The sequence below is a fragment of the Azolla caroliniana genome, unplaced genomic scaffold, assembly GCF_043228905.1.
Source record: "Azolla caroliniana isolate FFs.n. ecotype wild unplaced genomic scaffold, voAzoCaro1.0.p SCAF_482, whole genome shotgun sequence".
Taxonomy (NCBI): Eukaryota; Viridiplantae; Streptophyta; class Polypodiopsida; order Salviniales; family Salviniaceae; genus Azolla; species Azolla caroliniana.
This window is the reverse complement of record NW_028230917.1, coordinates 1-23,241: the sequence shown is the minus strand read 5'-3', so window position 1 is coordinate 23,241 and position 23,241 is coordinate 1. Positions and strand designations below refer to the sequence as shown.

Here is a 23,241-nt window from a genome sequence, read left to right as displayed (position 1 = left end):
ATGTTGATGCCATCGAATTTGGTTTCGGTTGACGGAGCTCGGTTCGGAGTTGACTACGAACCTTGTTGGAGTGCAGCCGGTTGGCTCACCCGATATCGTTCTAGTCGGATTTGAACCCGAGTCGGTTCGGTTTCGGATATATGTATTGTTGAACTTGCTCGAATTGACTCCGGTAACTTGAGGGACAGAACCGACTGGTCTTCCCGAATGTTGCCGAGTCGGAGTGAGCCCGGTTCGATTCGGATATATATGCCGAATACCGATTATTGAAACCGATTATCTGGACCGATTCTGCTTCGGTTGACTGCAGCAACGAGAGAGACGGATCCAACTGATCCTCCCGAATGTCGATCAGCCAGATGAAGCACGAATTTGGGGTTGTTGTCTTAAGACCGATCTGCACCGAGTGGTTACAACGAGCGGCGAGCAGCGTTTGTTGACTTCTTCGGATGCCGTTTAACCGAGTGGAGCACGATCGTGTCAATGTTGCACAAGGGGATTTCACCTCGAGCGGTTACGATCACAAGGAACAGAGTACAACCAGCTGGCTTACTCCAAGCGAAAATGATCTAACGCGATGAGATGCAAGCCTCGTTTTTCTTCTTCTTCTCTCTTCTTCGAATGACGCAGGAAACCGAATGTTGTGCAGGCTGAGACGACGGCCGACAGCGGATTGAAGGACCGAATGCTGTGCAAGCTCTGATACCAGATGTTGGAGACAATGTCGTCAATGCGGAAGATCAAGTAGCATTCGATTCGTGCTTGAATACCTGCGTATGACAGTTTCTAGGTCGTTGCACAGAGAGAGAGAGAGAGAGAGAGAGACAAAAGACTCTTTATTTCACAAAGCAATAATACAACACCCAACCTTACAAAAAGGTTACAAGGTCACTATATATAGTGACCGACTTAGGGCAACTACCCTTTATGCTAATTACATAAATGGCCAAAACGGGATAGTGTGAATACGTCCATTATACACATGTATTCGACAGTTGGGCCATAAGGAAATACCATTTGCAATAAGCAATCCGGTACTATTGCACATTTGTAGGAGTAACTTCCCAAATTGGTCCAAATGCATATCCTCTTGCATCCTTGAGATATGTGGCATGAAAGATTCTTGTGAATCAAGTTGGAAACTTCTTGTACGAGCATTCATTTCACCAAAGACAATAACTTCCCCTTTGGATTTGAAATAAGCAATATCATCTTCTAGATTGGCAAACGGTTGATCTTTATCCAAACAAGCATAAAAGTTAGAATCTTGATGAGGAATGTAACATCCAACTACAAAAGTGGGCAAATCATTAGGTGTTTCTATTTTGAGCCATATGTAGCATTTATTTTCATCATTTTTTATGATTGACACATATTTCTCTATTTCCTTCTTAATCAAACATGCCACCCCTCCTTGTCCTCTTCTTTGTCTTGGATTTTTCTTCCATATCAAAGAGTGTACATTATAGTTTCCTAAACCTTGAATCCTTTGAGTATCATGCTCCCATGTTTCAACAAGAAGTGTGATATCCGAGTCATCGGTGAACTCCTCTATGCCAAATCCCGCATTCCATGGGTATCCATTGCAATTCCAAAAGCATAGTCGTAAAAGGCGTGGGTTAGTCTCATAGATCACGTGTCCCTATTTGCCTACATTTCCATCTTTAGGTACATCCTTAACCTTGTTTTTCAATCTTTCTTCATATGCTTTACGACGAGCATTTTGTTGTGAGATAGTACGATCTTCTCTCACAAAGCATTGTGTACCTTTGAGGTATACCCAACTATTTTCGAGTATGATTCTCTGCTTTGTATCATCTGTCATTGTGCATACAATAGGCCTTTCTCCAGAGCGAGTAACACCATGTTTCCCAACTCGGTGTGCCCCATATACATTCACATCTGACATCCCATAATGCATGCTAAAAAAATCACCAATGGCCTTTCCAAGGGATGCGGGTGTTTCCATACTCTCTTCTTTAATCCCACGGACGACAATGTTCTTTGATCGTCGTTCACGTTCTTTCAATTCTCGGACATCTATGCTTTCTATATTCTTCTCTTGATGCATCACATGCATATTAGATGAGTTTGATAACGCATCCCCACCACATATATCGGCCCATGACTTCGTTGTACATACATTTTTCATCTCACTTACATCCCGCCTCATTGTGTCCAATTTTTCTTCTTTTAATGCTTCCTTTAACTCAATCTTGTTAAGGCGCTCATTTGTTTCAAAAGAAGCTCTTTTACATTCTTGAATCTCTTCTTGAAGTTTTGCAACCACTTGTTTAAGACTTTCATTCTCAATGACAACACTTTGGAGCTTAGTATTCTCTTTCATTAACATCCTAATCTCTTCACCTTGCTTGTTTATGGTTTCTTGAAGAGAAATCAAGTGACTCATAAGCATTTTGTCCATTGCATTAGAATCAAGATTTGTTGGTGATCTCGGCTCATTATCAATCATACCCCCGAACTTTGCGGCGGTTTTATGAGTATTTGCCATTGTAGGGACAAACCCTACGAGAAAAGAGAGACAAAGAGGGAAGGAGAGAGAATGTACCTTTCACTCGATTTAGGGCTTCAAAATCTACCTTCAGTTTGAGGAACCGTGGGGCAAAGATGGCTACGGATGAAAATGCTCATAACTTCTCGCCACGCTAACGGAATTCAGTAAATGAACATTCTTTAGAAAGCTCTCTCAAAGAGCTTTCCAACGAGCTATAGAACGTAGAAAACGATGGCCGGAGTGAACTTACAGAGAGCTTTGAAAGAGAGAGTGTGTGTGTGTGTGTGAGAGAGAGAGGGATACAGAGCGATACTTTGTTGTAACCGCCACTATGCGAAGAAACAGAGCTCGAGTTCATTGCCTCCGAGTCTATGATTGTACCCCTTTCTCTTCATAGTGATAGTTCGGAGTCTGTGGGCTCCCGTGGTTTTTCCCTATTAGGGTTTTCCACGTAAACATCCCGTGTCATTTTTCCTTGTGTACTCTCCACTTCCCATTTCTGTGTTTGATTCTTATAGAAGTGTTTTACTACTCGGTTGTGGCCGAGCGATATTCCACGCATTTCTCTTCAAACTGGTATCAAAGCGAACAACACAAGAAATGGAAGAATCTTACAGCGGCATGTTCAAGCTCACCGGCTCCAACTACTCAGTGTGGAAGTCGAAGATGAGGGACATGTTGGTGGTTAAAGATCTTTGGTTGCCAGTTCAGTTCGGAGACAAGAGATCGAATAAGATCGACGCCACGGTATGGGAGGTGATGCACATGAAGACGACGACATACATCTGATGCTTCATCGACATGAGCCTGTACAACAACTTCAATGAAGAGAGCATGGCTCATGAACTCTGGAAGAAGATCGACATCATGTTCCAGCACAAGAATGTCGTTAATCGGGTTTCGGTATTTCAGAAGCTAGTGAGGCTCCGGTACCAAGACGGCTCCAATATGGAGGAGCTCATGAATGCCTTCCAGGGGCTAATACACCAAGCAACCTCGTTGAAAGTACCTCTTGCCGATGAGGTACTTGCTCTACTCCTGTTCGGTTCCCTCCCGGATAGCTGGGAGACGTTAGTTGTCACGTTGGGCAACGTTGGGCCAGAAGGAAATCAACTATCCCTAGCAAGAGTCAAGTCGAGCTTGCTAGATGAGGAGGCGTGTCGGAAAGACAAGGAGGTGATCTCCGACGCTAAAGCCCTCCTTACCGAATCGGAACGCGGAAGACAAAGGAATTGGAGTCCCCCGAACCGGGAAAAGTCGGGGACATGGTCAAAGTCAAGGGGAGGCCCACTTGCTTCTATTGCGGGATGTCGGGGCACTTCCAAAAGAATTGTCAGCATTTCTGGAAAGACAAGGGAACCGACAGTACCAATTTGAAGAAATCACCGGACCGAAACGGTTCGGATCAGCGAGGCCCACACCGGAAGGAGACGATGGCGATCACGGCAAGTGAAGAAGAACTAATGCTCATCACCGAGGAGAGTGAGTTGAACTTTGCCGTCGACGAGACAATGTGGGTTGTCGATTCCGGAGCGTCATTCCACCTTACCCCGGATCGGAAATGCTTCTCATCCTACACAGCCGGTGAGCACGGCTGTGTCCGGATGGGGAATGAAGGGACATGCCGAATTATCGGCATAGGAGATGTGTTGTTGAAGACATCAACCGGATGCAAGTTGTTGTTGAAGGATGTCTGACACGTTAGGAGGTTCGACTGAACCTGATATCAGTCGGTTGGCTAGATGATGAAGGAAGGCTACACAGGTAGCATCCGGAACGGTGTCATGAAGTTCTGCAAAGGGAGCTTAATAGTGGCTCGAGCCCAGAAGGTCAACACATTGTACTTGATGCATGCCCGGATATGCCGGGAAGAAGTGAACGTAGCATCCGACACTGTCGGTGAGCTGTGGCACAGAAACTGTGTCACATGAGTGAGAAGGGGATGAAGAGACTTGCCGAAGACAACCTCATTCTGGTGAAGGACGTGCAACTTGAGAAGTGCACCGACTGCCTGACCGGCAAGCAAAACCGAACCTCCTTTCGGTCAAGACCACCAATGAGACGCAATGCACCACTGGAGCTGGTGCATACCGATGTGTGTCAAGTAGACACGAAGTCACATGCTGGATCGCAGTACTTCGTGACGTTCAAAGATGACCACAGCCGGAAGCTGTGGATCTCACCGTTGAAGACGAAGGATCGGGTGCTAATCGTCTTCAAGGAACTCCACGCGAGAGTGGAAAGAGAAACGATTGAAGAACACACATGGTGCGGTTTACATGGGGGGAGGAAGAAGCTCGACGATTCCTTGAACTAGAAATTTCCTCCATTATAGAGGATCAATTCTAAAAACGAAAACTGGGATTACATGAGGGCTTACCCAAGAGGGGTTTCTAAAGCTTCTCTCTCACAGAATCGCCCCGCCTCCCTCCCAACTCTAGGTTCATCACGGTATCCCTCAATTAGCCCATTGAGAGGAAGACAATCCCCCAAGAGAGAACTCGATAGTGACCCTTGGAAGTGCAACCCTCCTTCCTAGGTATGAATCACATTCATCCCTTTATGAAAATGTGATTCAACCACCCATCTTTAAATTCCTACCTCAACGTCCAAGAATACACATCTTTCTAGAGTCATATATATCAAGAAAACCACTTCGAGAAGACGAACTTCAATCATATCCCTTGAGGCTTGCCCATTCATGCCAAAATGGTTTATGGTTGTTTCCTAGAATTTCATTGTCATCTCTTTCATTGGCAAGCCTCAAACTGTTGTCCATCATGCTTGGCTAATGACCTAAGGAGCTCGAAGACAATAGTGTTAGAGGTCAATCATGAAGGTTACCTAAAATACCGTAACTACCGATCCCAACACTTGACTAAATATGTACTCTTCTCATCATTGTTAGGATTACGACACATTGCCAATGACAACAGGCAATAATGCAAGCAATTGGGTCGTCTCGTAGTCTACCAACTTGAGTTACATTCTCCAAGATCGATGTGGTCTTATTGTTGGCTTTGCATACAACGGGTTTCCCTTCTTCTTGATCATCAACCCTAACATTTTGAGACATTTTAAGAAAGAGTTGCACTAATTCTAGTTTTAGAGCTCCTCAGTTCTGCCCATAGACCGGATTATATATATATATATAAATAAAACTTTTGACAACAATCTATCTTATAGTCAACCCTTTATATAGCATTGTCTCCCAAGGCCTTTTAGGTGGACCATTCTTGTCATGCTCTTCTTGATTGGGCATCACCCATAATTGGAGAGGCATGTACCATTCATTCTTCTATTATAGTGGGAAGATAAAATCGAGGGCCTATTACTTAATAGGCTCAAGTAGGAGGAGGTAGGGCATCTAGGCCTAAGGCATAACACTCGTCACATGCATTAGGTGAAAGTCTTTTTGCACCGTGGACCACCATAAGCTGGTCTACTTTAAACTTTTCAAGTTGTGTCATCATCAATGTAAGGGCCACTAGAGACCTTAAGGCCTTTCAAGCACCAAAGTCTCCTCACGGTGAGAAATTTCCTAGCACCAAACACCACCAACGCCTCCATATTACATACGATGTCATTAAGATAATTATAGGTACACACACACACACACACACACACACACATATGAACTTACCTTAGCGATATGTTATGCTATCAATCCAAGGTTGTAAATACACATATATGACAATCACCTCACTTAAGCTACATGCCACATTGTCATGTCAAACTTACAAGCTCATGAGCATTTAAATTATGACCCGATTGTTCCCTCCTTTTGTTGTCAGAATTCCACTCATTCCTAAATTTGCCTCCTATCTATTCACGAGGTCAAAATTTGCTCATATCTCACCATGCGACCATTAGGCAAATGCAATTGTTCAATTCTTTCATTACTATGCCGATTTAAATTCTTTATTCCTTATTCTAAAATTAGAACCTCGGCATTTATTGACAGATCATGTGCTTTCAGCTGGTTAGAATTACTATACACTGGGCAGCTAGGTACTCATATGTTTACTAGAAAGATCAATATGAGACGTATTTCTGATTTGATTCAGAGGTGTTGTCCTTATTAAGAATGAGAACCTTCTGACTTGATTTAGAGGTGTTATACCTCAGTTTAGTTTTTTCATTATCCAAACTTCACATCGAAACATAATGAATTAAAGACCTTATATATACAGGTATGCATCAGAAACCTAGTATAAACTGAATAAACAAAAATCGAACTAAAGGCTAAATGTCACATTGAAGCAATCAGGTATACATGTAGCAGCTATAGAAGCATTGTGATTCATCACTAAGCAAAACATTGTGCATTGTGATTCTTCACTATCTGTAACACAAATAATGAGCATGCTTAATTGTAGACAGGCACCATCATAAGGATTACTTGTGCTCTGTTTGTAGGGCTAGAGACCCTCCATTAGCTGAATGTACTACCCCATTGCTATTACTTGTATCTTTCTGTTTTTGGGCATGTTTAATCACACCCCATATTCTAATAGTGTGGTCATCGCTAGCTGATGCAAACATATAAGGATCCTTTGGGTTCCAGCTGACACAATTCACTGTCCCTGAATGGCCAGGAAGCACTTCTAAAATCTCTCCATTGCCACGATGCCATATGTACACCTGCAAATCCACCAAATACATATTATCACTTGGAAAGTAATAGCTTTATATGTATGTATGAGCAGTAGGTACACATTGAAAGCACATTCAAAAGCACCACATAGTGCAAAATGCAACATTTATTGAAAATGAATGCAGCCAAGATCATAGTTTGCATTTGCTTCCTTTTGACAGGGAGTTGCAAAACCCCTCTACATTATTCACAATTGAGAAAAACACTGTTGGGTTTTTACTAGAATACCCCTAAGATCCCAAGAAATTATATTGTATAACTAGTGTATATTTTTGAGAGCTGAGGGGTACTTTCATCAATAGCCAAATGAATTTGGGGTGTTATTTTCAATTCTAGTAGGTGGGGCAAATAAAAATATTGTAAAGAGTGTGAACCTGAGAATCTTCGCTCCCACTCACGATGAAAGCTTGGTCAAACCCTCCAAAGCAAGATCTGATCACATAGCGTGTCTGACGGTGCCCTTTGTACTTGAACAAAAGCTTAGCATCATCCTTAATATCCCAAAGGTGGATTTCCTGGTTTGTCAAATTCACGAGTAAAGAGCTTCCATCTTTCGACACAGAGAGAGAAGTGATACGTTCCACTTCGTCAATTACCCTTTCTGCTTTAGTTTCTAAGTTATACATCCTGATTTCTTTGTCAGCAATGCAGATCATATGTTTCCCATCCGGAGACACTGTCAAATCAATGACACGTGGAATTCGAGGCCCCTTCCATGAATCTACTTCTTTGCCTTCAATATCCCATATATATATGCATTTATCCACCCCTCCAGATATGAAGTTCATTCCATCTGGAAACCAAGCACATGCAGTGAAAGTACAATTCAACTTCCCAAAAGTCTGCTTACAATCGCCAGATTCAACATCCCAAAGTTTTAATAATTCCTCACTGCCACAAGTAAGAATCATTCGATCATCTGGACTCCACGCAACAAAAGATACCTCTTTTTGATGGCCTGTTAAAGTGTACTTCAATTTCACATTACCATTCTCGACAACCTGTCCACAGAAAACCCATTTACAGCAGAGAATGAAAGAGTACTACAGCAAGTAAAATCAGCATAGAGACAGCATATAACTGAAGCACAAGATCAAAGAATGCAGTTAATTTAAAGTGATGGGCATTCAGCATCTGGTAACACAAGTAAGATATTCACTAGTTCATACAAAAGAAGATTAAGCAAACATTACCATATACATTATGTCTTCAATGATAGATCACCCAGGAAAAGAAACAAGCAAAGCATGTGATTCATATCACAAACCGTTATTATATTCCAAGTCATTTAAAACTATCACTAGATTCCTAACAAAGTGAAACTGATAAAATGATATAAAGACACGAATTTCGATTTTGGTGTCAATGACAACTTAAACCGGTTTTATGTTTTCCATGAGTTCTGTGAATTTTTCCTCTACTTCCCTGTCCCATTCCCTCACAAATTTCAATGTTTTAACTTAACATTTTTAGAAATTACATGAACTCTGTGTATTTTCAAACTTTACACATTTCTATGAGACATGCATCATATGTATATTAATACAATTTTACATGATGCATCGACATAGGGCATACACGCATTTACATGATAATTAGAAACATATGTCATTCTTAAATTTGCGAAGTATTAAATTTGTAATATTCCTTTGAATCATTGGTAATAATTTTAAAGTTTTAACTTGAAGTTACATAGGAAATTGCAAAATGAAAGTACACAATGATCACATTTTACTTGAGACAGTTGCAAAAGAAAATAGAGTCAAATTTGATTGAACTGTTTGATCATATCACACAAAACATTAGGAGTGTATCAATAGGAAGCTTCAATCATATAATATTTTTCATATTGGACATAAGAGTAAAAGAAATTATTGGTACACGATTCAGGATTAATTGCATACAAAATCAAGAAGTGGGGGGGGGGGGGATGTAGTTAATCTATAATTATGTAATGAGGTGACCATATTGATGCATTCTTCATGCAGGACATAGCAGAAGCCAGTATATCTGTGAGTCTCTGACAATAGAGTTTATCATACTGTACACATTCCACGATGATTATAATCAGCTATATAATCCATTTAGTTGATGGGTATATTCACATTCTATGAATCACAACCTTATGGAATATATCACAAAAACCTGACCTACAGCATTCTACATCTAGATACAACTTTGCTCATCCTAGCACTACTACTCTTAATCTGCATGGAGGCAATGCTTTACAATAAGTGGCACGTAGCTCAAGGCTCAAATCACAAGGATCTAGCATAGATTATCGTGAAAGGCAAGCTCAAGTCATAATTGCATCGAAATGGAATGCAGCATTATTCTGCAAACATGAAGGGGAATGTCAATCTACAATTGGGTGAGGTGAGAGGAAATGTTTGGAAAAAATGCAAACCTTTCATGAAGTGTAACTCTTGAAACAAGCTTACCTTGTCTATATAACTAAGATGATAGATACCCTGGTCAAAATTATGAACTTTACGACATCATAATATTCATCTCTTTTCCAGCCCGTTCCTCATTATTTCCAACTGTTCCAGCCATTTACAATGAATGTTATTCCAGAATCCAAAGAATATCATAGATTTGCTTCCCTGTCTAGATAGGACTCCTCCTAGGGCATAGGCAACATGCTCTGCAAATCTTGATTGTTCTAAGGTCATTCCTTGAGTTTGATTTTCATTATATAAGTCTGGAGACCCAGTCACATGTCTATAGTTGAAGGACTTTCATGTTCTGGTAATATCTATGAAGATCAAGCTTATCTTGATATTTTGGTTATGGCTACCAGATTGTCGGGACTGCCAGATTTCCAAGACTGTCAATAATCAAGGTCACTGAAATCATTGTATGATCTGGTATATGTTAAGGCACTACTGTTCAACATCATAAGTGAAACCTCACAACAATTTTCTGATTAGCACAACTTCTAGCATTGGAGGATTCAAATTATGCTGATGTTCTCTAAGAGAACCACCAATTTCAAATATTGGAACATCACTTTTCAAAGGATTAATTGATATAATCCTGGAAGAGAGACATTTCCTTTGGAAGATTTGTTCTTTTAAGATAATACAGCTATCAAAAGGAGTGAAGGGCAAAATTTCCATCATTCCATTACAACTTCTCAAGTAAATCACATTACTACAAAGCATAGTTTCTTTCATACCTCCCAAATAATTGCCGTGCAATCTTTTGATGCAGAGGCCAGGTATCTCCCATCATGAGAGAATTGCAAAAACCAGACCTCATTTGCATGAGCTTGCAAAACCTGAGATTTTGACATGAATTGACGACTTAGAATCTAATTCTTGATTTAACATGAAGCATTTTTAAGAAAGCACATGAATTTGAGTTTGAAGACCTAAATAAATCTCAAACATTAGAAGTTATCTCATTTCCTTTACTGCTCTTTAATATAGAAATATATGGACAAGTTGTCCTTCGATAATTTGCAAGACGGTACTTCCCTTTATATAAGGTCCACCTCCAAACACAACACTCCACAGTAGCCCAAAACCTATCAGAAGTCATGTCACAAAGTTACCCATGCATCTACTGTATCATTGACCTGTGTGGGATCTCTGAGTTTACATCTTTAACGATAACATGGTATGCCTGTTCAAACTATTCAACCTTACCAATTGTGTATCAGTGTCCTGTGTGTTTAGGTATGTTACATTTGTTCATCAAGGCCAGACTCAGTAATATGATAATTGAGCTCAACCAAAGGGAGCTAAAATCAGCTATTATAAGGTACATATAGGTCGACCAGAATTATACTGGAAGCTTGAAGTCTTGAAGGAAAAATGTAGCATAAGTTATATATTAATGCACCATAGTCACGTGTCCAAAAGGCAAGCTTACTTGGAATCTATTCCAAGTTACACACAAGCGTGCCTTATGGAATCTTTCATACGTTAAAATAATTACAGTGGAGGAATATATGAGATTTTAGATACCAACTATGTGCTCCAACACTTTTTCACATGTCCAAACAATACTTCTTCCAGCATACACTCTGTTATCGATGTCTTATGTTACATTTTGCACATAGAGCTTCCATCATTCATATTAAAATGTTAAAAATATATAAAAACCTTTATATGGCATGGTAATCTTGCTTTACTTGGGAAGGGTGAGTGAATGTGTGAGTATGAGAGAGAGAGACAGACAGAGAAATAGAAAAAACTAATTGACTGATTTATATAAAAAAGGATAAAGCAAGACAAATATAGGCATCAATCTACTCTAATTAAGAAGTTCATCTAAATGTCTATGGATTTCTTCGCCACTTCATGTCTATGGATTCCTTCAAAAATATAAGATCAATCCTCGGCCCCAAATCCCCAAGATCTAATTAGTTTATAGAGTAGTAATGTGAGAAGACACAAAGTTTTAGACTTCTTGTATTCAGAACACAAAAGGCATTAACCTTTAAGGTACTTCAAGACTGAGATAATTTCTCCAACCTTATTCAAATTTCAATTTTTTTACCCAACACCATGAACGTTCACAAAGGACATATTGAATAACATTAAATATTAAAAGTCGATCACATAATATAGTCAAAAGAAACAATGGCAGGTCGGTTAGAGCTACTATTACAAAGTGACCATAAATAATAAATAGCAGTTGTAGCAATAAACATCAAAATACCCCTAACCTGTTTGTATATTTACTAGATTACCTTAAGTTCTCAAATATTTCGAGAATATCTTTATGCAGTACAAAATTTAAAACCATATAGACATATTCTGGTGGTATTGAAAACTTAGGGGTGTTTTGGTAAATATCCAACAAGTTAGCCAAAAAACACTAACACATAAGATTAGCAAATGAAGGCAAAACACTGGATGAATACCTGAACGGTTCGATTTGGAATTTGATCTCTTCCACATTTGTGGTCGTAGTAGAGTGACAATGGTTGCTCCATAGAATTATGAAAAACGCATGCTTTTCTTTGCATGATCAAAGCTTGCTCAAGAAGATTTTCTAGCCTCCTCTCCGGAATCATGACAGAGGGTGACACGAATTGTTGAAGTTCATGCAACAACCTTTCTCGAGGATTTGTACAAAATTTACCATATTTTCCATTAGATAATGATGACGGTGAAAGAGCCTCCATCTTATCTGGACAAATTAAGCAAGAAGCCAATTGGTGCAACCTTTCTTTCTTAATATTTAAAGGAGAGATCTCCAAACGCAGTGTTTTCAAAGCCTCCATGATATCATTCATTCGGAGTTGCTCGAAGAACTTTTGTTGAAGTATAAGACATGTGGCAGAGTCAAAGCTTGAGGGATCAAGAAGCAAAAGGCGAATATTTGCAATGCTCTCATCCCATTTCCCATCCAAGATCTGTTCTCTGAGCTCCGAAACGAGATAAGATTGAAGAGGAATACCCGATTCATCCTCCAAAAGATGAGCCGATCTCTTGTAGCCTAATGCATATAGAGATTGAGTGATGATTCTCACCATTTCTGTCCTCCTGAGAAGACCATTGGGCCCAACGTTTACATCAGATTCAGTGTTTTTACCGTTGATTTCTTCTTCGTTAATAGGGAGCATACTCAAACAAATGGGAGAAATTCGTGATGGATTTAATGACGATGATTCTGACATAACCTTTTGACGTTTTAATGGTGGGGGAGTGGTGTCATCTATTCCTCCCATCAAAAGTCACAGCTATGCCATGTGAGTGTAAAAGAGAGAGAGTGGGGGAGAGAAACAGGAAGAAGAAACCCTAAAAGCACAATATAGTGCTAGAAACCCTAAAAGATCGTGGTAGTCTGAAACCCTAGAAATGCGTTCTTCAAATTCAGTATCTTGATTACAGAGGATGAAAAGATGAGCCCGACCATAGGGGGACTACGGGAGCATCTCCTTTGCTCACAAATACGGTAGTAGATTGAGGGAGGAGATTGCAGCTTTCTTTTTTCTGATGAGAGACGGAGGCAGGGGCAGGCGCTGTCTGTCTGTCTGTCTGTCTGTCTCTCGCTCTCTCGCTATACATATATGTATCATGTATGTATATATATGTATGTATGTACATATGTACATATTTTATTCCCTATTTGCAAGAAAACGTGCAGGCAGCAGAAGCAATATAGCAATCAATCAATCAATACATATGTGTGTTATGTGTGTATGTGTGTGTTTGAGAGAGAGAGAGAGAGAGAGAGAGAGAGAGAGAGTAGGAGGTCATGGGTTCGACCCCTACATTCCACAGTGGCATCTAGTGAATTAAGAGATATGTATGAAGTATGTATGTAATAGCGAGGTCACAAAATTGGGTTTCGTACCCAATACGTTGTGTAGTGCTTGTGGTTGTGTATTGTAACAACTTACCACTAGGGTAAGATAAGATAATTAATTACGATGAGAGAGAGAGAGAGAGAACAGTTAATATAATTGTATGCTTTTACCAAAAAGAGAGAGAGAGCGAGAGAGAGAGAGAGAGAGAGCTTTCCGTGAACTTGAAAAGAAGGGTATTCCCAGAATTTCACAAAAGCCTTTAGGGGTGGGGTGGGGTGTCTTTGTGTGTTGGGTTGGGACACTCACACTAGATGGGGACATGCCTAGGCATGGCATGATTTTTGGTAAATCCCTCCCCCTCACAATCATTGATTGTGTCTTGCACAATCAACATATTTAATTATCAACAGCATTTACGAGAGAGGGACCCTAATATCTTAATAATTCTCTTGGGGCGCATTGTACCACCACATCAAAGGGATAACATTACAAGCTCATACATGTCCCTCTGTATCAAATTAAGGAAAGAGATAGACCTGATAAAAAATTGCATGGTTAGTCATGTGGGAACCATCCATGAAATCAAGATATAGAGAGAGGGTTACCAATCTTTTTTTCTTCCACTCTCCTTGTTCATGGATCCATCATCATATCATACAATGGTAGCAATGGAAATTTTTTATAAAAAGTCTTGCTCTTCTTAAAACAATCTTTCATGTTGATCACAATGTTATGCAACTCAAGCATTTGTACAGAAGATTCCGTAGTGAATAAAGAATAAAAGAAAAATGATGAATAAATTTCAATCCATGTTAATCATACAAGATTAGTTGTGTTGTTTTGGCGCAAAACGGCCTAATATCAAGTGGGTTCCAACTTGTAATTGCAGCTATTGTTTGATGTTGACAAAACATTTCATTTGACGACACAAGGAGCAAGAAGCGCCATGGAAACAAGATGATACAAGAATTGCCATGTAACCATAACAATTGTTTGATGTTGATAAAACATTTCATTCGATGACACGAGAAGCAAGAATCCTCATGGAAACAAGATGATACAAAAGCAAAAGGGAATATGCTCCTTTATATGCACGTAGTTTTATAAAGGTTTTCGTTTATATGGAAAATGCACTCATGACCATGAAGAAAAACAAATACAAAGAAGATACTTTTTAACATTTTTATGGATTGTATGAGAACCTTAGGGATTATATTAAAGCACTTTTTTAACCCATGCTTATGGATTGTACGAAGCCAAGCCCTAGTCACTCCTTCCTATTGTATGTGTGGCATCTGCGTTTACTTATTGAGGCATGGTCAATACTTGTGTGAGTAATCTCTTTGTTAAGTGTCATACATATTTGATAATAAAGCTTGTCATGTTATTAGAGAGCTTCTTATTGAGATTAACCTTGTTAATAGAGGTGAATAGGAGTTCACAAGATTTGGGTTACCGAAGGTAGCGAGTCAAGAGCGATTGATGCTCTCCTTTCAATATGAGCATAACTCCATACTTGATAATATTACTTATCGCACAACAAATGTTGATAACCAAGATGATGCAACAAATAGGAATGAGCAATCCATGGAATACCACTTAAGACTTCTAGGTACATTAATCATATGTCCATTAGTACATGAACTTTTCCAAATGCTAAGATTCATAAGGTGAATATATTATATAGGTGCACACTATGAATAACCATCACATGTCTAATACTCCTTATATTTGAGGATCAACTTGGAAGAGCATTTACTATTGATTATATTGATAGTCCCATGGTCAATATTGAGCACTACATGATGGATCAAATTCAACACTAGTAAGATCAATATAATTGAGTTCGCACGATACAATTATTCATGAAACGATAGTGTGGAGACTTTTGCGTTTGAAGGAGTTATGGCAAGCAAATATTATGGAATCGATCCGTAGTCAATAACTCAATAGTGAATTAATCATCCCCAAAGGTGATTACAATCTAGCTTTCAAAATTGACCCTTTCATTGCTTTTGAGTTGGGTTTGGTGTGTGCCACGAAAGTGAGAGATAAGTTATACACGTCAACGTATAACAAGAAGAGATGACAACACATTGATATATGTTGCATGTGCATGCAAGAAGACAAGACAACTCAAAAGTAATACTAACTGTATACATGTCCAAATTTATGCATACAAATAAGTTAATGTGCTTGAACTATTTAATGATACAACTAAACAAAGCACTAATCATGTAAAAGTCCAACGGTTATTGAACGCTTCTTGACCATAATCATCGGATCTCTCTTTACCATCAACCATTTCAAACTTGAAAGTTATTTGTAGAACAATTTAGCTATTTCTGCTCCAAACAAATTACGAACTTCCACTCTTTTGTCCAGAGACATGTTGTGCAATCCATCCCAGACCATCGTATAGACCTTCCCCAGTTAAAGCGCAACTAGCTTGGATATGCCAATCATGATGTTTTATACTATGAAGTGAGAGTGCGTCACTAATTTCAGCAGCTGTCATTGCACCTTTCAAGTCTTGTTTATTGGCAAAAACAAGCACAACAGCTTGCCGGAGTTCTTCATGCTGCAACAATGGAAAAAGTTCATCCTTTACGAGACCAATCCTTGCCCGATCTGTGCTGTCAACGACCATTATTACTGCATGTGTACCCCTATAATAAGTCGTCCATGATGGTCTGAGACTGTCCTGACCTCCTAGATCCCATACCTGGCCATTTGTGAATGCAAAATCAATGTAAGAAACGAAATACATGCAATACGCTGACCCTATTCAGCACTTCTTATACCTTAGGCTGAGTGTTACACAGACATTTGTGTCAATACCTAAATATAAAACTGAAGTTACTACCTTTTTGTAAATAGATCTGACCTTTTTTCTAAGTGAAAGTATTACATATCTGGTACGTATACACATGTGTGTACTTAAATATGCTAACACCGAGGATGGTATCTCTTGATATACCTTTATGATAGCACAATAGTCTGACCTTACAAACCTAAGAATATTTGAGTTGAGTGAATGGGAGAAAGATCCATTAATGAATTAAAGAATAAAGTAAAAAATAGAGACATGTAACATGAAAATCCACATTACAAGAAAGTGGATGGTGTATATTTCCATGCATATATACATTTACTAGATAGATTGTATCACACCCCTACTTCTGTCATCAGTGGTGAACTGAGGTACTTTGGATTCACCAAGCATGGATGGGAAATTGAGGTTAAAAGCATAGCATGGTAAACTTATAGCAACGAGATGTCTACACATTAGCATATATATTCCGGGCCTGCAAATTGTGTAAGAGAATTCAATTCAATTCAATGTCTTTACAATGACCCTCTGACACAAGTTACATCCATGTGAAATCTGATCAGATTTGAAAAAACAGTAATGTACCTCCAATATCTCATCCAAATCAACTGGAAAAGAGTAGCCTAGAAAAGAGTGGAGGCCTACTCATCAATTGGGAACAATGTACTAGCAAGCACAATCATACAAAGAATTTACAAACCCTTGGGGTTATTGCCTTGTGGGATTAAGGTTCCCCATACTGAGTGGTCTGGAACGACACATGATGGCACACAATGATGCTCCCAAAGCCACTCAACGCCTGAGAGGTGATGCTAATAATGTTGATGTTTGCTCTGTAAAAGTCTTAATCTGCCTCTTTAGAACTACATTCAGTCACTCTTATCCTAAAGATAGTCTCACGGTTAACTGAGTCCATGGATAAAGATACAAGCATCACTGATCCATTAATCCATGACCCGATATAGAGAAACACCTAATCTCATCATGAGTTCTTAGATATGCTTCTGCAAGGGTCTCTCACACTTCATGATATCTAGAAGAATATTGTCTCGACACAGTAAGCCAAAGTAGCAGATAGTGTATCCATGGAGTACTGATATTGTAAAAGCCTGTAAAAGCCTCCAATGCAGTCCATCTCACATGATACGTAGGCCTTAACCAAAACCCCCATGGTGTTCATGGCCATAAAATACCTTCCATCCATTTCCACCTAACATAAAACCATCTTAATCTAGACTGTGCCAACATATATTTAGTCTTTTATAGCAGATGTGTAAACCATAGCATGCTATGAAATCCCCTAGTCTTTTATATTCCTCTCATCGAAAAGACGGACCTCACAAACAATGCCAAACACTAACCCTTATATACATTTACAAGTCTACATACTTCACTATTACTTGCCTATTATCGTCAAGCCCAAAAAGATACAATATTACATACCAGTGAAAGCCAACTTGGCTTTATGCAAAATTCCATTCTTTGTGGTCTCATCGATATACAATCTGAAAAGAGTTAAGAGTGGAGATTGTTCCTTGTACCCCTAGTCTAATAAAACCCTCTGATGTCTGCAAACGCCCTACTATTGTCTCATACATGGCATAATATAGTACAAAAGATAGCAAAAGGAAGAATGGAAATGAAAAATATGAAACGGTTAATGAGAGGACAGCTATTAGTTACCTGAGCTACCTAATGCACATGTTAAACACACAATTTCAATTTCATTTAGATTGAATCCTCCTGCAAGAAAACACTTTCAGCAAAAGGAAAATAAGATACAGTTTTCTTATATACACAGCAGCAACATACTTTTAGGGTGGACTACAAACAACAAAAAAGAAGATTGAATCGAGAGGAGACGGAGAACATCTTTGGGGGGATGGAGTTACAGATATGGGTAGCAATGCAAGTATAGATACCAACGAAATGGGGTGTTCATATTGGACAATAGAGAGAGAGAGAGAGAGAGAGAGAGAGAGAGAAAGAAAGAGAAAGATATTTTAACGTCTTTTAAGAGGCCAAAATGGCCTATAAGACCAAACAAGAGATTACATCTTAAGTTCTCTCGCCTTGAGAACAACAAACCAAAATAAAAGAAGTATTACTCAGTAAATATAAAAGTAAATAAGATAAAAAGAGACAAGGGAATCTGGTTTTCTCAAGTTAGATATATTGCAACTTTTGTCTTGGAAATATCTCTAGCCTAGGTCAATCCAGAATGGAGAGGTCTCCAAAGCAAAGGAAGCACCTGCAATGGTGGGAGATAATGGCCTTTATCTGTCGATGACAAGGGTGCTGCGGTCGTGGTCCATGAGGCCGGAGCCTAAGTGCATGACAAATAGCAGTAGGAGTGATGGGGTTAGAGAGAGAGAGAGAGAGCAAGAGAGAGAGAGAGAGAGTTTTATCAAAAGGTCCAAACCCCTCTCTAAAGAGAATTGTCATTCCAAGCATTTTTGAATGTCATCGTAGATTGAACATCAAAAGTCTAACGGTTATACATCTCATGCTCACTTACATATCTACCACATCCTATCCCATGGATATACGCCTTAATATGTTCTCAATCTCTTGCTGATATGAGAAAGTATGTGTCACCAAGAGATGTACTCTTATAACATTATTTACTAACTTTTCCTCTTTCTTTCATTTACTTGTTCACTGGGGGGTCTTGAAATTGGCCAAGAAGATATTGCATCATCAATGTGTAGCAATTGAGAGCATCAACATGGTTCTCATGTTTGAACACATAACTTAGCCCAGAACAGGTATATAATCAGTCCATTACCATGGGGTTCCAATGTGTCCATAGAAGTGTGCATCCAATTGAATTGTGTCTCAAAATCACTTTAGGTTAGGTCATACATAAATTAACATAAATGTTAGGAGTGGAAACATCAAGGGGCTAACTTTGTTTCACGAGATCACACTTGGCAAACAAACATCTTTTGAGATAGAACTCCAATATAGTTTTAGAGCTAATAGTCATCATTTTTGTTTCTCTAGTTTTTTCTCATCTCTAACTCTTTTTCCTCGTTCTAATTAATCTTAATTGTTATAATCTATTCAATCTTGAAGTTTGGGATATTTTCACCATATTTAGCATGTAAGATGATAATAAATACACCATACTTTTGCACACAATAAAAGTAGAACTTTGGTAGTGAGGCAATAAATTCATCTCCAGATTTGAAAATAGTTCAAGATGTTCGTAGTTTCTTAGGTCTATGCTCTTGCACAATTTTGTGGAAAGTGCTTCTCTTTTGAAGAGTTGAAACTTGGCATCATGAGCAAGACCTGCCTTAATCAAACAAACCATATTTGATGTAGAACTCAAAATTCCGATCTAAAGCTAGGCAAAGAGTCATTTTAGAACGTCGAAAACTGTGGGTTCCAAAGTTACCATTCTTAGTGAAGAGTACCTTGGAAGCTCTACATGCAAGTTCTAGTTGTCGAAATTGACTTAAAACAAAATAAATACCAAAAAAGCAACCAGGTTTTCATTTTTCAGGAGCATTCAAATTTCATCAACATGAATTCAGTCTTAGTCAGTCCAAAATCCTGTGGATGTATTTCTTTGCTCATTGGTGGTTTGATTGGTGTTTTACTACTCCAAGACCTATTAGCCTTGGCAGCCAAGTGGTTTTACCACAAAGAGAAGAGGGGGGAAGAAAAAAGAATACAATGAAAGTAGCGGTGTCCTAAGAATTTGATCACTAGATTGTAAGAGCCATAAGGCATACCACAAGGAAGTTTTAATAGATCTTTGGAGGGCACCTCTTCTGAAGTGTAAATCTATCATGGACAGATATATACATATTCCTAAACATATAATGTTTTAGCAAAAGAATGCATTTACGTAGGTAGAATATTTACAACATAGCAGAATAGAAACAATCAAAAAATAAATCAGTGTCATGAGAAAGAAAGAAAGAAAGACTTTTTAAGGTTTATCAAGTGCCAAATTTAGCCAACGAGAGACAAGTCATATATGTAGCATCTGTTATCAGAAACTTTACAGAAAAAACTGTACAAGGACCGTAGTGATGGAAAATGAGATGTTAATAATATGACACCCGTTGTACAAGGATGGTGAGGTGTGACAACTCCCAGATCTAACAGATACCTATATTCCCCCAGGTAGAATTAAGGATGCAATGCATGAGAATGATGAGAGACATGCATGCATGCAAACATGCGTATACATAACACGCAAATATATGTAGGAAGTACAGGCAGGCAGACAGACAGACAGACAGACAGAGAGAAGGAGAGAAAGGAACCTCGAATCTGATGTTTTTGAAGACGACCTCTTCAACGTTGCTGCCGACGGTGGGCTGGGTGACCACCACTTCGCCGAGGTGCAGCTTGTAGAGGGTCGTGGTCTTCCCTGCGTTATCGAGGCCGACGACCACGATCTTGTACTCCTTGGCAGGGAAGAGGGTGAACCACAGCCGCGATATCAAGACCCCCATGCCTCGCTCGCTCGGATGCGCACACCTTCTCTTCTCTTCTCTTCTCTTCTCTTCTTCTGATCTTCTTCTGATCTTCTTCTGATGCAACGCTCTCGTGTGATAATTGCGTGTGCCTGCAGCGATCGCAGCAGCGATGGTGTCGTCGATGATGATGATGATGATGATGATGATGATATATCCGTCAGTCAGTCAGTCAGTCAGTCAGTCATAAGAGCAAATTGTTTATGTACATACATACATACATACTGATACATAATTTATTTGGTGGGTGACAATGGGTGTGTTCTGTTTGCCTCGGAGATATATACATACATATGTATGTACATATATAGGCCTAAGTAGCTAGCTAGCTCTTGGGCTGCTTGAGATATATGTACATACATACATACATACATACATACATGTTGTGTCCCTAAAAACAGCCACCCCAAAATCAACCCCAAAGTGAGTCATGAGGAACCATGGCACCCCAAAACGAGATAACACAAAGCCATGGAGTTACCGATCAAGATTGGCACAAGCGTTGGCATGAACATGAGAAGGAACAAGCAAGGTTGGGATCAAGCCACGCAAGCCCAACTGTCCCACGTGGGGTTTGGGTTGGGACAATCCCATTTCAACCACTAGTCCCAACCTGAGTTTTTAACCCAGTCCCAAGCCCAAACGTGATCCCAATCCTAGTCCCAGGTCCAACATGGCTTGGGACAACCTTGTCCCAACGGGGCAGTCCCACTTGGGACTGCTCCACGACTAGCCCTAATGGCTAGCTAAAGGCCTAGCGTCAACGACCATTCTTGGCTCAACGCTAGGGAAGGCCAACAACCACCTCATGGCATAACGGCTCGGGAAGTCCAAGAGTCTCGCTCACCCCATGGCATAAGGACTAGGGTAACCCAAGAGCCATCCTTAGACTATATATGGAGGAGCTTCTGCTCAGTTTTGTTCTTTCCTCGATTTCCTAGTTTACTCACTCTCTCCAAGGAGCTTGTAATAAAATCTTATTATAATTACTATTAGGTGTTAATGATAATTAATCCAAGGCAAGAACTTGAAACAAGGAAAGAGACACAAGAACCCAAGGCTGAGATAGAGACCTTAGGTTTGAGGTTGGGACCAAGTTGGAGGTCAAGATAAAGGAAGGGGAAACACAAGTAGTCAAGGTTGAGTCAAAGATCAAGACCGAGTTGGAGGTCGAGAAGGAAAGCATGATTGAGATTGTCCTGACCATGGTGAATGACCCGAACTTAGAGGAAATACCTCCAAACAAAGAGAAGCTTGAACCAATGATCGAGGAGGATCCAAACTCAACCATGTAGTTGAGGAAGAGCTCAACGAAGGATTGAGACAAGAGATCAAGACCAAGGTGGATGAGCCCACTCCATTTCTCTTTGTCTTATTTTTCTTCTTGTACTTCTTCAAGGAACCCCCTCAAGAAGTTAGAGATAGATGCAAGAGCTCCAATAGGAAGTGATCGATACTAGTTTGTATAATGAGATAATGTAAATACGTCCATTATATCACCATATTGAACACTTCAGCGTAAGACCTATCTAAGACCCATGTATTATTGGTCACAAGAGAATCATTGGAGGAAAATAATTTACTTCTTTAGGGGCAAACAATGATTGTATGTCACCCTAGATGGGGAGAGTGTTGGTCATGGTAGCCTGCATGTGTGTGTGTGATCATTGTTATAAAATACTTAGCATACAATACGCGTAGAATATGTATGATAAGCATTCTAGAATTATTCTACCTTTATTTTTTAAATGCTTCATTTTCTACATATAAAGTACGTTAAATGCATTTAGAATACTTTAAATATGTGTAAATACATTAAACACTTAAAATTTAATAGTTATTTAAAAGCAAAAATAATAAATAATAAATAATAATTCTTTTGTTAACTTTTTTGAAATGTTAAATAAGTAGAACACATTGAATACTTGGAATACGTGAAATATTATAAAATGATAGTTCTAAAACGTAGAATACTTTATAGTATTCTAAAACATATCCTAAACATCGAATGCACATTTTTTAACGACTATATGTGTGATAGGTGAGAAAGACCCCAAGGGTCTTAAGCTAGTAAAGATGGTCTATCGAGCTCGAGATGTGTGTTAACCTTGTAGGTATCATCATAGATAGAGATCTTTGTATGTAGGAAATTTAATCGGCACCCTTCAATGGTAAGAACCCTCGTATGCCCTTGCATCAGTAGAGTTATAACTAGTAAGAACCCCCACAGGCTATTTCATTGGTAGGTAACCTTTGTTGATACCTTCATGGGTAGGCTTTGTTGGAAGGCTTCATCTACTCTAGGCTTTTTCTCTAGAGGTTTCATCAATAGTTGGAATATTCAATAGTAGGATTAGGAAGTTTGGTAATGCCCCCCATAAGTTCGTGGCGTAGTCAGTCATAGGTGCATTAACATGGTTAATCGAAATGACACAACATCACACCAAATTATGCATAACTCATAAACACTGT

General features: G+C 39.2%; 2 protein-coding genes across 3 annotated transcripts; both read right to left on the bottom strand.

Moving 5' to 3' along the window:
• Nucleotides 1-6,729: 6,729 nt before the first annotated feature.
• LOC147848182 (WD repeat-containing protein 26 homolog) lies at nucleotides 6,730-13,115 on the bottom strand. Of its 2 annotated transcripts, XM_087338622.1 has the most exons (4): nucleotides 12,049-13,111; nucleotides 10,354-10,455; nucleotides 7,547-8,173; nucleotides 6,730-7,159 (listed from the first exon to the last, which is right to left on the bottom strand). In XM_087338622.1, the coding sequence occupies exons 1-4, from the start codon at nucleotides 12,856-12,858 to the stop codon at nucleotides 6,914-6,916; spliced, it is 1,785 nt and encodes a 594-aa protein (XP_087194748.1). In that variant the 5' UTR covers nucleotides 12,859-13,111; the 3' UTR covers nucleotides 6,730-6,913. The 2 variants fall into 2 exon arrangements, with proteins under 2 accessions (XP_087194748.1, XP_087194750.1); XM_087338624.1 differs by lacking the exon at nucleotides 10,354-10,455 and having other exon boundaries at nucleotides 12,049-13,115.
• Nucleotides 13,116-15,574: 2,459 nt separating this feature from the next.
• LOC147848181 (uncharacterized) lies at nucleotides 15,575-20,794 on the bottom strand. Its single transcript, XM_087338625.1, has 2 exons — nucleotides 20,557-20,794; nucleotides 15,575-16,165 (listed from the first exon to the last, which is right to left on the bottom strand). The coding sequence occupies exons 1-2, from the start codon at nucleotides 20,746-20,748 to the stop codon at nucleotides 15,800-15,802; spliced, it is 558 nt and encodes a 185-aa protein (XP_087194751.1). The 5' UTR covers nucleotides 20,749-20,794; the 3' UTR covers nucleotides 15,575-15,799.
• Between the last annotated feature and the right edge of the window lie 2,447 nt (nucleotides 20,795-23,241).